We start from the raw sequence: 13,139 nt of genomic DNA on the forward strand, positions 1-13,139 counted from the left end.
GTACAAGGTTATTAGCAAGTTTTAAGGTTCTGAGCAGCAAGTGTGAAGGAACAGGAACAAGCAGAGGGATGAAAAAGTAAGTGCAAAATTTAAAGATAAAAAAGTTGGCCTACACAAGGGATGACAGGAAAACAAGATTAAAAAAGGGGTTTGCATACAAGAAATGCAAAATCATTCTTGACCTGTTCACCTAAAATAACTTATTCTTAACATGTATTTCTTTTCAAGGAAAATGGAGCCCTGGATTTTCACAACTTGATATTCTGGCTATTCTGAGTGTCTTTGTTAACTCTTAGCGTACCTTCATGACCCAGTCCTACCTTCCTTATTCAGACTTTGTTTTCATTACTGTTGCTTACTGCTTCAACTCCCAGTTCCCCAAAAGGCTCCCGGCACATAAACCGTCAAATGAACAACGGCCCTGTGAAGAGGTGTTATTATCATCCTGGCTTTACAGATGAGGACACTAAGGCACAGCAAGGTTGAATTAGGTTGCCTAGGGGTTACAAACCACCAGCCAGAAGCACAGCCTGGTCGAGCTCGCCACAAAGCCCTCACTTGTGCTCTAACCTCCCTGGGCGAAATGACTTCTTCAGGGCTCTCACTTGTCTTTACTGGTGGTAGCTCTCTCCCTGATTCAAACTTGAACTTCTCCAACAACCTTTTCTTGGGCATCCTCAACCTCTGACGCCCACAAGGGTCTTTGTGCTGTACCCTTTTCAGAGTTGTAGTCTCACACTGTTTTTAGCCCTTAGCTGTACTATTTCTTAACTCTCTCTTATCTCAACTCCAAACTTCCTGAGGGCAGAAATCAGACTATCTTTAAGCGCCTCTGGCAAGTGGAAGAGCTGAATAAATTTTTGTTTGATGTATGCATGAATAATCCCTACAAATCCATGAGATTTTTTAAAAAAAACCTTCAGTTCACTGGGTTCCCTAACCACAGGCAACCAGAGACTACAGCTTTCCTTTGCCTGGGGGTGATAAAGGCATGCCTAAAATTCTCTGCACGCACCACAAAAGAGCATCACTATGCTATGTTAAGGCAGTTTTTCAAGTTTTGAGACATCAAATGGAAGGATCATTCAGTTCTAAAACTCTAAGGGCTAAGCATAAAAATTTATCTTTTAAAAGTAGCCTTCCTGGATGGGTCACTAGCTCTCAATTTTAAATTTCTGACTGATCCTAGGAAATCACTGTTTTCAGTGGTTCTGCATATTATAAGCAATTTTATTTTTATATCCTTTGATTTTTAAAGTTCAGTTTCATACCTCTCCACACATATAAGAACAAAAATGTCCTCTTTTAGAAAATGGGAAAATAAGGTAGAACCTGTGTTAGGTAAACAGACATTCATTAAATGTTACGCTGCCATTTGTAAAGCCTCCTTCTAAAAGCACATGCGGCCTATTTTAGGTTAAGGAATACTATGAAGTGTTTACTAGATGATTTTTATTTAAGTGGTATGAATACCAGGTTCAAATTATATCTAAACAAAAACTGGATTTAAAAAATATAGATACGGGGTTAAGAGCTGAAACATCTGCCCATCACCACTGACCACCACATAAATAGTACTATAGTCAGTATTCTGGCTCTAAGAATTTATAACCAAATTCTTAGCTAGCACAATTTCAAGATACACATTAATGGCAACTTTTCCTTTTTTTACACACATACCACTCACACCGCCACAATTTATAATTTTACTCCTTGTATTAACACTAATTTCTGAGTAGTGCCTAGCCCCACCTAAGCGAAATATAAATAAGACTTATAAATAGGATATTATAAGGTGGGACACTGGAATTTCACAATTAGAGCACATTAAAATATTTACTTGGAAACTAACACTTTCCCAAATGTCTACTAGCAGATTTAGAAAAAAGTGAAAATCACTTTGCCAAGTTGGACTTCTGGCCCCTCAGTTTGATGACTGGCCCCTTCCTACCTCCACTCCCCACCCCTTCCCTTCTGTTCTTCCTCTGCCAGGAACACCCTCTTGACTCATCCCTGCCTATGTCCATCACTTCCTTGGAGACCTGGCTCAAGATTCAGCTTCTTGAAAAACTCCTCCCTGATCAACCTGATTTCCACTACTTCCTAACTTTGCACTCCCTTGGTATTCATATAGTTTGCACTCAACAATCTATAATTTGTAAGTTGTTTTGCATTTTTCTATCATTTTCCCAACTAGACACCAAATAGAGACACATCATCTTTTATATTTTCTATATAGCCAGCAGTAAATGCCTCTAAAATGACTGAATAGGTGAAAGAAGGCTGATTGCTCAAAAATTTCTGAAGTAATATTCCCTCCAACATCATGAGTCCTTCAAGAAGATAAAATTTATTTTGCCTCAGTTCCATAAAAGACCCAGGTAACAGATCACACTCAAACTTAAAAGAATAATTCTGGATATTCAAACATAACGAGATTTAACACTTCAGGCTTCTGAATAAGCTTAAAGCCTTGAAGCCTGTGAATGGTAGGAAGCTGGCACCCAGTCTCCTGCAAAAAGGGGCAAAACTCTAGTTGGCAGTAAATGTTCAAACACGTGAGCCTCCACTGTTAAACAAGGCTCATTAACCACACAAACTTGCTGTTTCAGCTTTCTGGCTTCGATGAAATGCTATGATCTCCTTTGGTTATTCTTGAGAGCCAATGATGGGTTAAATTCCCATAAATTAACCAGCGTTTTGGTGGTTTGCCCAAGCATACCGCTGGCATCGGTGTGGATGAGTTTTTTTTGTTTTGTTTAAAAAAAAACCGACCTGCCCGCCCTGAGAAGCCAGAGGTGAGTTAAGAAAGCGCCCCTCAGGAGGCAAACGGAGACCTTCAAAAGTCCTGCTCTAGTTCTAAGTGTCAGCTTAGCGTGCAGAGGCGGGGTTTCGAGCACGGCTGCTCCAAACTAAAACCTTCCTAGGGGACTGCAAGCCACACTTCGGCGGCTGCCCAACTTTTCCTGCAGGGAGCATCAGTTTTTCCATCCTCAAAGCTCAGGCAACGGGGTTGTGGGGAAGCCGGCCGCCAGCAGAGGGGAAGGTGAGGTCTCCGAGTGGGAGGGAAGGGGCTGGCCCCGCAAAGGGGGCAGGGTGGCAGAACAAAGTGAGCGCCGGCCAGCCCAGCCCAGCGCCGCCCGCCCGCCGGCCCCGCTCACCCTCCAGCAGCACCTCCTTGCCCGCGCGCTTCAGCGCCTGCACGGCCTGGTCGTGGGTGGCCTGGCGCAGGTCGGTGCCGTTCACCGACAGGATGGCGTCGCCCAGCCGCAGCGCCCGGCTCTGGTCGGCCGCCAGTCCCGGGAAGATCTTGGAGATGAGGATCGGCATCCGGTTCTCGCGGCCGCCCTTGATGCTGATGCCCAGGCCGCCCGCCTCCTGCTTCACCACACGGACCCGGCGCACCGGCGGTGACGCGCCCGCCTCGCCCGCCGGGCTCCCCGGAGGCGCGGGTGGACTCGGGGGGCCCAGGCCGCGGCTCGGGCTCCCGGGCAGCGAGTCGCCGGCGCCGCCGCCGTTCGGGAGGCCGTTGAAGGCGGCCGCCGCGGGCCCGAGAGCGGGCTCGGACTCAGCCACCGCGGCGTCGCCCGTCAGGCTCAGGCTCTCCCCGCTCAGCTCGGCCACCACTCGAACCCAGCGCTCCCTCAGGAGCAGCTCCACCAACCCCGCTTTGGTGGCCCGCGTCCACACCGCCATGGCCGGCCCCGCTCCCGCCGCCGCAGTCGCCGCAGCTACCCTCATTCCAGTCAGGCAGCCTCGGCGCTTCCCCCTTCCCGCCCGTGGGGGCGGGCCCGGCCCCGCCCCCGGCGGTGATTCATTATTAATGAGGCCACGCCCACCTTCCGGAGGTGCGAGGAGAGGACAGCCTAGCCGCTTCCGGGAGGTTAAGGAGTTGCCCGCAGTCCAGTGGGTTACAGTTCACCGGACGTGGGCAGCTCGCGTGGTTTGGGCTCTGTCTCACGTTCTCCCTCGTACGCCTCCGATCTTCCCACCCCAGCTCCTGACCTCTACCGTGCAACTCGCCAGAGCTGCCTGGGCACGGAGTAAAATCAGCTTCGAGAGGCACTTTGCAAGCCTGCAAGACCCAGTTGCAGGTACACTTTTGCATTGATTGGTTTACAGAACGCTCCGCGAAGTGTGCTCCTTTTTGAGGCCTAGAGATGAGATGAATAAAATGCACCACAGCTGAGAGCTGAGAGTCTAGTTGGGGAGGAAAACAAGACAATCAGCTAACCTGATGTTATAGTATGTGGTTAAGTGTCAAGTAGAAAATGCCCTGTGAGCAGAAGAGAACACTTAGTTGGGCCTGGGGTCATCTTTACAGAGGTGACAATGGAAACTCAAAAGTCCAACCATTTGTCACTCTGCTTTATAATCCCCCATTTACTTGCCAGTAATGTCAGAGGAAAGGTATTTTTAGCCCTGCCGTCACAATAGGTAGGTCTCAAAGAGATCTGTAAAATGACGGTTACTTAGGGAGATGCCAGAATCCAGTGTCAACGGAGAACAGGGTCAGTGGCAACGACAGGATACTAGTGTAAAAAGCCGCATATAACCACATATTTGGAAGTATTTGAACTTGAATTTGTAGATCTGACTTTCTCACCCTGGAGGCCATGGCCTTATGTTGGGGCAAGTGCACATGGGCCTCCCCAGGAACACTGCACAATGTAGGGCCTGCAGCAGCTTTTATCCAAAGACATAGGTGATACAATTCACTTGCTTCTTCCAGTTTCATGGGCTTGAAGAGCAGAAATTAACACAACATTGTAAAGCAATTATACTAAAAGGAAAAAAAAAAGACGTTGATTTAGTAGAATGGGGAGAATAAATCAGCTATCTCACCTTAAAATTACAAAACAAAAAAAGAGCTTAGGAAACTGAGGCGTAGAAAGTCAAAGATTCTGGCCCAAAGCCCACAGTGAAGAAACAGACAACTCACGTTTCCCACCCTCCTGGTCCAGTGTTGTTTTTTTTTTTTTTTAAAAGAAAATCACGCTGGAAAGATGGATCTCAAAAACATAAGATCACCGTGCCCTCTAACTTTTTTTTTTTTTTTTGGCAGGAAAAGCAAAATGCCCCTATTTTCATTTGGGTAGGAGGGGAGTTGGGGGGGGCGGGGAGGGAGAAGGGGGATGCCAGCAGAGGGAGTGTACACCAATTCCTGTAAAAGGGGGTTGTATACCTGCTTGCTCAGGAAGTTCATGTTGAAGCTCATAAGCTGTGTCCATGCACCACTCTGAATGCATTCAAGTATGGGCAGAAACTTTCAAAGAGCCTCCTATACCAGAAGTGAAAACAATAAAAATAGAGACTAGAAATCACCCAGAGCCCAAGTGAAGAAAGAATTCACAATGAGAAGAGTATCTTACCCCTAAAAAATCATTACAGCAGAATCCTCTTTGCAATTAGCAGAACAGGATTTTCCAAGCTGCAAGTGTCAGCAGAAGCTCAACCCTCCAGCCTCTCCTAAATCAACTGCAGTGAGGCCAGCTCACTGTTCCGGCAGGTCCCGATGTGCCCACGTGCACCTGCAGTCACAGGCATTTCTGGCTTTGCTCCAGCTGAGGGGTGAGCCCCCAGAGACCTGAGTTATGTGAAATTTCTGCTTATTAGAGAGCACTTGGCAGCTGATTCCTTAGAGTATGAGCACAATTTTGAACCTTTTACATACATAATCACCCAGAGGTTGGGCACTTGAAGACACCCTGAAGAGCAAAAGGGAAGGGCTGGAAATTCTTTCCAAAAATGTCATGACCTTTTTGTCAACAGAATTGAAGGAAGTCACAGATCTTACAACTAAATAGTAGGTGAGGGCACTTACATAAGTTATATAACAAAATAACCCTAGGAAGAGAAGGTAATAGAGACTGATATTGGGATTCCAAACTATTGAACTGGTTTTCTAAGCTCTTCCATCAGAACTTAAATTAATTTTCCATATTCTCTTTCATCACTATTTTCAGATTGGCCAAACTCACCCAGTCTCCCAATGACACACCACACATTCCTGCTGGAGGCCATCCTTCTAAATGCTTCCTGCCCCTTTTAACCACTTAACCACCTTGCAAGATCTCATCCCAGTTTTCCCGTCTTCCCAATTTGTTGGGATTTTTTTTTCCTTTGAACAACTTTATTCTATTCCTTGCTTGTTTGTCCAAGTAGGTTACAGAATACAGGAGGGCAGGAACCACCCATCGACTTCCTTTTGTTCCCCACTCTTCCAAAAATACCACCTTGCAGAGAAGGAACTTATTAAACATGTGATTGACTGAAATTCAGTGCCTCCTGCGCTGCAGTCATTTCAAATAATCCCTCTGAAGGTTATTGGTTCCTTGCAGAGTGAAAATTGCCATCTAGGAAATCTCTACTAGTCAGTGGAAATCTACTTACTGTGGATAATGAAATCTGAATTAAAAAGAGTACACATCTGTTCCTATAGTTTCTTAGGGATGGCAAGACAAGCACACATAATTCTTTGAACAAGCAGGCTATTTTATCTGCCTCTAAAAAAGGGAATGGCTGTGATAATTCCTAATCACCTTTCATTCCTGTCACCTATCAGTAGGTATTCTCTGCTCAAGCTGTTATCTTACCGTTTTCTCAGAACAAGGCAGGCATCGTTGCTACAATACTTTAAAGTGAGGCGGTTGGGTTAGCTCTCAGTTCCATAATTTCCTACAATTTTGACTCAGGCTTTGATTCTGCTGCTGCTGCTGCTAAGTTGCTTCAGTCGTGTCTGACTCTGGGAGACCCCACAGATGGCAGCCCACCAGGCTCTCCCATCCCTGGGATTCTCCAGGCAAGAACACTGGAGTGGGTTGCCATTTCCTTCTCCAATGCATGAAATGAAAAGTGAAAGTGAAGTCACTCAGTCATGTCCGACTCTCTGCGACCCCATGGACTGCAGCCTACCAGGCTTCTCCGTCCATGGGATTTTCCAGGCAAGAGTACTGGAGTGGGTTGCCATTGCCTTCTTTGCAGGCTTTGATTCTAGGCTCTCTCGAAAGCCAATGGCCTTTTTTCCCCTTTCTTCTTTTCTCTCATACTAGATGTGTGAGATAGCATGGTAATTAAGAGCACAAGGTTCGGCTCTGTGATGCCTTAGAGGGGTGGGAGGGAGGCTCGAGAGGAAGGGGATGTATGTATACGTGTGGCTGATTCACACTGCTGTACAGCAGAAACTAACAAGTATAATTGTAAAGCAATTATACTCCAATTTAAAAAAATTAAAAAATAAACCTCTATCAGGTGCTTGCCTCAAAACAAACAAAAATAAAAGCACAAGGTTCAAATCACAGTCTGGCCACTTACTAGTTAGATGACAATGTCAAGGGACTGAGGTCACAGGCTTCAGTGTCTTCTTCGAAACACTTCAGACATCTTCCACCTCGAAGGGTGGCTGGGACGGTTGACGGGGATGATGGCTGCAAAGCGCTTAGCAGCACTGTACCTGATGCAAGAGTTCCATGGAAAGTACCACTGCTGTTCTCATTACCTGCTGACCTTTAGCAGCAGCCACAATAACACCTTTGGAAGAAATTCTCCAGCTGAGAGTCTATACTTTAGCGAAGAATGAGTCCACCATCGTATTATTTGATTCCAGGTTTAAAGGGCAAATGGCCAAATTAATTTCGGTGACAAACATCTCATGTAAAGCTACACTTCGGCTAAAAGGGAGTACAGAGTGCCAAAAGTCCGCCAAAGGAAAGAATTAGTGGATCTGGGGCTGCTTCCAAGGTTTGAGTGTTGTGTAATTTCATGAGGAAGGAGGGCCTCAGGCAAAACTGCAGCCCTTAGCAAGCCTGAAGGTTACACCACAAAGGCGGCCTGATGCCAGAGGAACAAAAGCAAGAGCCGCTCTAACGAAGAGGCCAGAGGGAGAAAGCAGCTTGGAAGATAACCAATCCAACATCCAACTCTGAAAAAGTATCCACCCCCGTTAGGGAACAGTGAGATCAACTGTCCCTCTCGACAGTATGACTTTGTCTTCCAGGAGAAACATCCTAGAGTGTGTTTTTCTCTCCAGCACAAACATGAAGTGCAAGAGGAAAAGGTGCCTACAACCCTTTAGCTGATGCAAGCGCATTTGAAAATTCATCCCACCAAGATAAATCACTATCCATCTGAAACCCACAAAAATGGATTAACTATCTCAAGCGTTATAACTATGAAAACCCACATCTGTTAACCACATTCCTAATGAGAAGCAGCTGGTGACAGTTTTGTAGTTCTCGACTTTCTTTTTAGGAAAATATTAGTGAGGATATTAACAAGCAGAAGGTTAGTTCATTGAATCCATTTAAGTTACGGAAAATCACCAGTGTTTTTTATTGACAATCATGGTAATTATATCATTTCCCATGAAATTCAAATAAGGTCCAAAAATAAAAATCCACTTTCCTTCCATACTGGTTCTAACGGAATTTCCAGTGCCTTGCAGTTAACACCTACAGTCCTCTAGTCAGCTTAAACTCTTTCTTCATATACAAGTGAACAACAAATCATGTTTATCAATGCCTGTGGCGTTTCCAATAAGGCCTTCGTCTCACATCTTATAAATAGCCAACTGGGGAGGGATCATGGATCCTTTGAGCTTCCCAAGTGGCACTAGTGGTAAAGAACCCGCCTGCCAATGCAGGAGACAAAAGAGATGCAGGTGCAATCCCTGGGTCAGGAAGATCCTCTGGAGGAGGGCATGGCAACCCACTCCAGTATTCATTCTTGCCTGAAGAATCCCATAGAGAGAGGAGCCTGGTGGGCTATAGTCCACATCCACAGGGTTGTAAAGAGTCGGACATGACTGAAGTGACTTATCACGCACATATGGATCCTTGGGAATCAGTTGCCTGCTGGGGACCCACCTCAGACAAATGCACATTTGTGTAAAACTCAGCATTCAAACCTGGGGGCTCACAAAGCCCCTGAAGCCCTTCCACACACTGTCATGGACTGAATCGTTGTTTCCTCAAAATTTATAGGCTGAAGTCCAGGTCCACAGCACCTCAAGAGTGAGACTGTGTTTGGAGACAGGGTCTTTAAGGAGGTAATTAAATTAAAATAAGGCCATTAGGGTGGGCCCTGATCCAGTGTAACCGCTGTCCTTATAAACAGAGATTAAGACAGGCACGCAGGTAAGACTCAAGGAGAAAAGGGCCCTCTACAAACCAAGGGAAGAGGCCTCAGAAGAAACTGACTCTGTTGTTTCCTTGATCTTGGATTTCTAGCCTCCAGAATTGACAGGATGAACTTCTGTTGTTTAAGCGACCCAGTGACCCAGTGATGCATTATGGCAACCCTAGCAAATTAATACAAACCCCCGAGTTAAGAACCTACACAGGAGCCTGTTATTTGCCTCCCTAACTGCCAGTCTCTTCTGCCCTTTACTTACACAAGTGGACATTTTTACTGTGCCATCCCTTTGAATCTGAGTGGTTCATAACTGTGTCTTCCACTGAATGGTAATTCTTAACTGCAGACTTCAAGGTCCACTCCTATCTGGCCCTATTTTTCACAACACGTGGGCTTAAGGGCTCTTGATCCAAATCTACTTACCTAAGCTGCTTAGCTCTCCTCTGCACTGGCTACTCTTACCTTTCCTAGGTACTTCATCTGCTTCTTGTTACCATCAGCTGGGGAAGCTGTCACCCTCCAGGGTGCGCCCAGTACTACAGTACCTTTCAGCCTCATTTTCCTCCATTTCTGATCTATGCTGTTTCAACCACATGGAACTACTGGTGAACCCTCCAACAGGCTATGCTCTCGCTTCAGACCTTTGCATGGAGAATGCTGCAGGAAGGCCTCTTTTCTTCTTTTCCACCTTGCTAATTCCTACCCAGTTCTCAAGGACTGTCTCCTTCTTTTAACCTCGTTAGGTGCCCCTTCTTTGTGCTCATCTCTAATGTTGATGGGCTTCTCTCAACTAGGCAGTGAAGTTCTTGAGGGCTAACACCATCTTCTGTCTGTTGGCTGATACAAAGCATATAGTGGACACTCAATAATTCTATGTTAGATATTAAGTTCTAAAGACAGAACTGACACAAGCTAAGCCTTAATATCTAGAATTGTGTTGTCCACTAAAAAACCCACTTGCTACACATAGCTATTTAATTTTTTTTTCTGGTTGCGCTATGTGGCTTATGAAATTTTAGTTCCCTGACCAGGGACTGAACCTGGGCCCTCAGCAGTGAGACTACAGAGTCCTACCCACTAAATAGCTAGGGAATTCCCAGATTAAAGTCAATTAAAATTTTAAAATTCAGTTCTTTTGTCATACCAGCCACATTTCAAGTGCTCAATAGCCATATGTGGCTATGGTACAGCACAGATACAGAACATTTCCACCACCATGGAGAGTTTATTGGATACTGCATCATAAAATGCCTTGAAATATGAAAGAAAAAGACAACACATTAGGAGGAAAAGGAGAAGAGGTCATGCCATTTACACAATTAGCCAAATAGCCAAAATACACTAAAAAGTGAGCCATCTCATGAGTAAACAGGGAAAGGCAAAATACTATTTTTCACCCACTGGACAGGCTAAAACTAAAGTCTATCACTACAGTGTCAAAGTTTTAAGGAAATAAGTAAGTGCTTTCAAACCCTTCTGATGGACATATATTCAACTCCAAAGGGCAACTGAAAGTGAAAGAAAATGAGCACCATGTGAGTTAGCAAGTCCAGCCCTAAGAATGAACCTTAGAGTAACATCCCCATGAGAGCATGAGCAGACAGCATGCTAGCTTGTTCATTACAACACTCTCTGGTTTACACACAAGACTGCCCACAGAAGTCACTCTAATAGCGAAATCAAGTGCTCATCAACAGCAAGAAATGCTTAAACACCTTCTCTGCAGCCTGTGGAATGGAAAATCCTTTGCAGACCATGCCTACTAACCCTATTTATGAGTGCATCCCTCCTGCTAAGAGACAGTAGAGGAATAATTATTAAGGATGCTACCTTGGCTTCTAATGAACCATTGTGTAACCATGGGAAAAATCACCTTCTCTTGTTCTCCATTTCCATGAGTGTGAGTATAAAAATGAGGCCAACAGCCACACAGGTTTCTTTCAGAAAATCTTGGGCATCGCTCCCCCACCCCCACCCCCACAAGCCTAAACAGCTCCACTTTTATCTGTAGCATATATTTCAGTTTGGAACAAAGTTCCATTTGAAGAAAGTTTTGATACTTAAAAAAAACAAACTTTAAAACCCTCAAAGTACATGATCTCTAACTTTCTTCCAATATTCCCAGATTTCAGTTTCTCTCCATCTAAACTGGCGTAATCTCCCTGGTAAAGGTTTCATTGTCCATTCAGAGATCCAATTACTAGTTACTGCATGAGAAAAGTGAATTTTTAAAGCAATTGAATCAGGTTAGCAAATGTGACCTTTCTCAGGTTGGTCTCAGCTCAAAATTTTCCTGTGGTACTCAAGTATGAGTAGCAGTCTGCAAAATGCCTGAAACAGAAACATAATGCGTCTAGGTTACACAAACTCCTGAAGTAAAATCACCCTAAAACGCAGGCCCCAAAGTGTCCCCTACATACACTGTTTCCCTTTCCCTTCCGCCAATTTCTCTAACTTTCTGCCCCGATCACTTTCTGCTTCATTTGTAATTCAGAAACTCTCTGCTTAAGAAGAATTTCAAGGCCCAAAGCTTTTACTTCCCATACCATTTATGGAAGTCCAAGTCATTGGCTAGACATGTTGCAAAGGAATGCTTTCTACTTTCAGAAAAGTTTTACTTCTTCACTCAGATGATCTGTGAGCCCTCTCTGTCAGAATTACACCCTCCAACATCAACGGGATTTCAGAATATGTTTAAAGTTAAGTAAATCAAGTCTTAAACTAGATTCCAGTTAATTAAGAGTCTCTGAATTTATAGCTCTACAGTCAGGGAAAAGCAAGTGAGTTAATATTTAAGGCATCCTAGCCTCCTTCTGGTCATAGTCACTGTAGCTCAGTGACTTGAATTTTTATTTCAATCACACAAAAAAAGACCTCAAAGATTTCTTAGGAAGGGTGGGATATTCCAGTCTACTGAAAGCCTGGGCTAGTCCAGTCAAATGCAGACTGGAAGAGTATGTCTCACCAAGAAGATGTACTTAAGAGAGAGGAAAGTTATTTTACACAAATGACCTGAAAAGTTGCATCTATTTGTTTCCTCTTCTCACTGGAAAGAAAATATAAAAAGATGGGGTAGAAAGGCCATTATACACCTTGTTATATCTGTTCACTCTTAGCAAACCCAAAATAGGCTTTCCTTTATAAATTATACGGCTCTGTTTATCTTATTACGTCTGTTAATTCTCTTAGTATAAATTTTCATTTCCCCCCCCTTTCCAAGCTGGAGGGCAATACCAAAGAAAGCTCAAACTACTGCACAACTGCACTCATCTCACACGCTGGTAAAGTAATGCTCAAAATTCTCCAAGCCAGGCTTCAACAGTATGTGAACCGTGAACTTCCAGATGTTCACGCTGGTTTTAGAAAAGGCAGAGGAACCAGAGATCAAATTGCCAACATCCATTGGCTTATTGAAAAAGCAAGAGAGTTCCAGAAAACTTCTATTTCTGCTTTATTGACTACGCCAAAGCCTTTGACTATGTGGATCACTGCAAACTGTGGAAAATTCTTCAAGAGATGGGAATACCAGACCACCTGACCTGCCTCTTGAGAAATCTGTATGCAGATCAAGAAGCAACAATTAGAACTGGACAGGGAACAACATACTGCCTCGAAATTGGGAAAGGAGTACATCAAGGCTGTATATTGTCATCCTGCTTGTTTAACTTATATGCAGAGTACATCATGAGAAACACTGGGCTGGATGAAGCACAAGCTGGAATCAAGATTGCCAGGAGAAATATCAATATTTCACATCTCACACATGCAGATGACATCACCCTTATGGCAGAAAGCGAAGAAGAACTAAAGAGCCTCTTGATGAAAGTGAAAGAGGAGAGTGAAAAAGTTGGCTTAAAACTCAACATTCAGAAAACTAACATCATGGCATCCAGTCCCTTCACTTCATGGCAAATAGATGGGGAAACAATGGAAACAGTGACAGACTTTAATTTTTGGGCTCCAAAGTCACTGCAGATAGTGACTACAGCCATGAAATTAAAAGATGC

General features: G+C 44.4%; 1 protein-coding gene across 1 annotated transcript in view; it reads right to left on the bottom strand.

Moving 5' to 3' along the window:
- SNTB2 (syntrophin beta 2) overlaps positions 1 to 3,774 on the bottom strand; it is a 64,455-nt gene extending 60,681 nt beyond the window's left edge. The window contains exon 1 of the mRNA XM_043435311.1: positions 3,162 to 3,774. Within this exon, the coding sequence (XP_043291246.1) occupies positions 3,162 to 3,741 (580 nt within the window). The 5' untranslated portion in view covers positions 3,742 to 3,774. The remainder of the gene's footprint in view (positions 1 to 3,161) is intronic.
- Positions 3,775 to 13,139: the final 9,365 nt, after the last annotated feature.

Source organism: Cervus canadensis, chromosome 18 (genome assembly GCF_019320065.1).
Source record: "Cervus canadensis isolate Bull #8, Minnesota chromosome 18, ASM1932006v1, whole genome shotgun sequence".
In the NCBI taxonomy this organism is placed as follows: domain Eukaryota; kingdom Metazoa; phylum Chordata; class Mammalia; order Artiodactyla; family Cervidae; genus Cervus; species Cervus canadensis.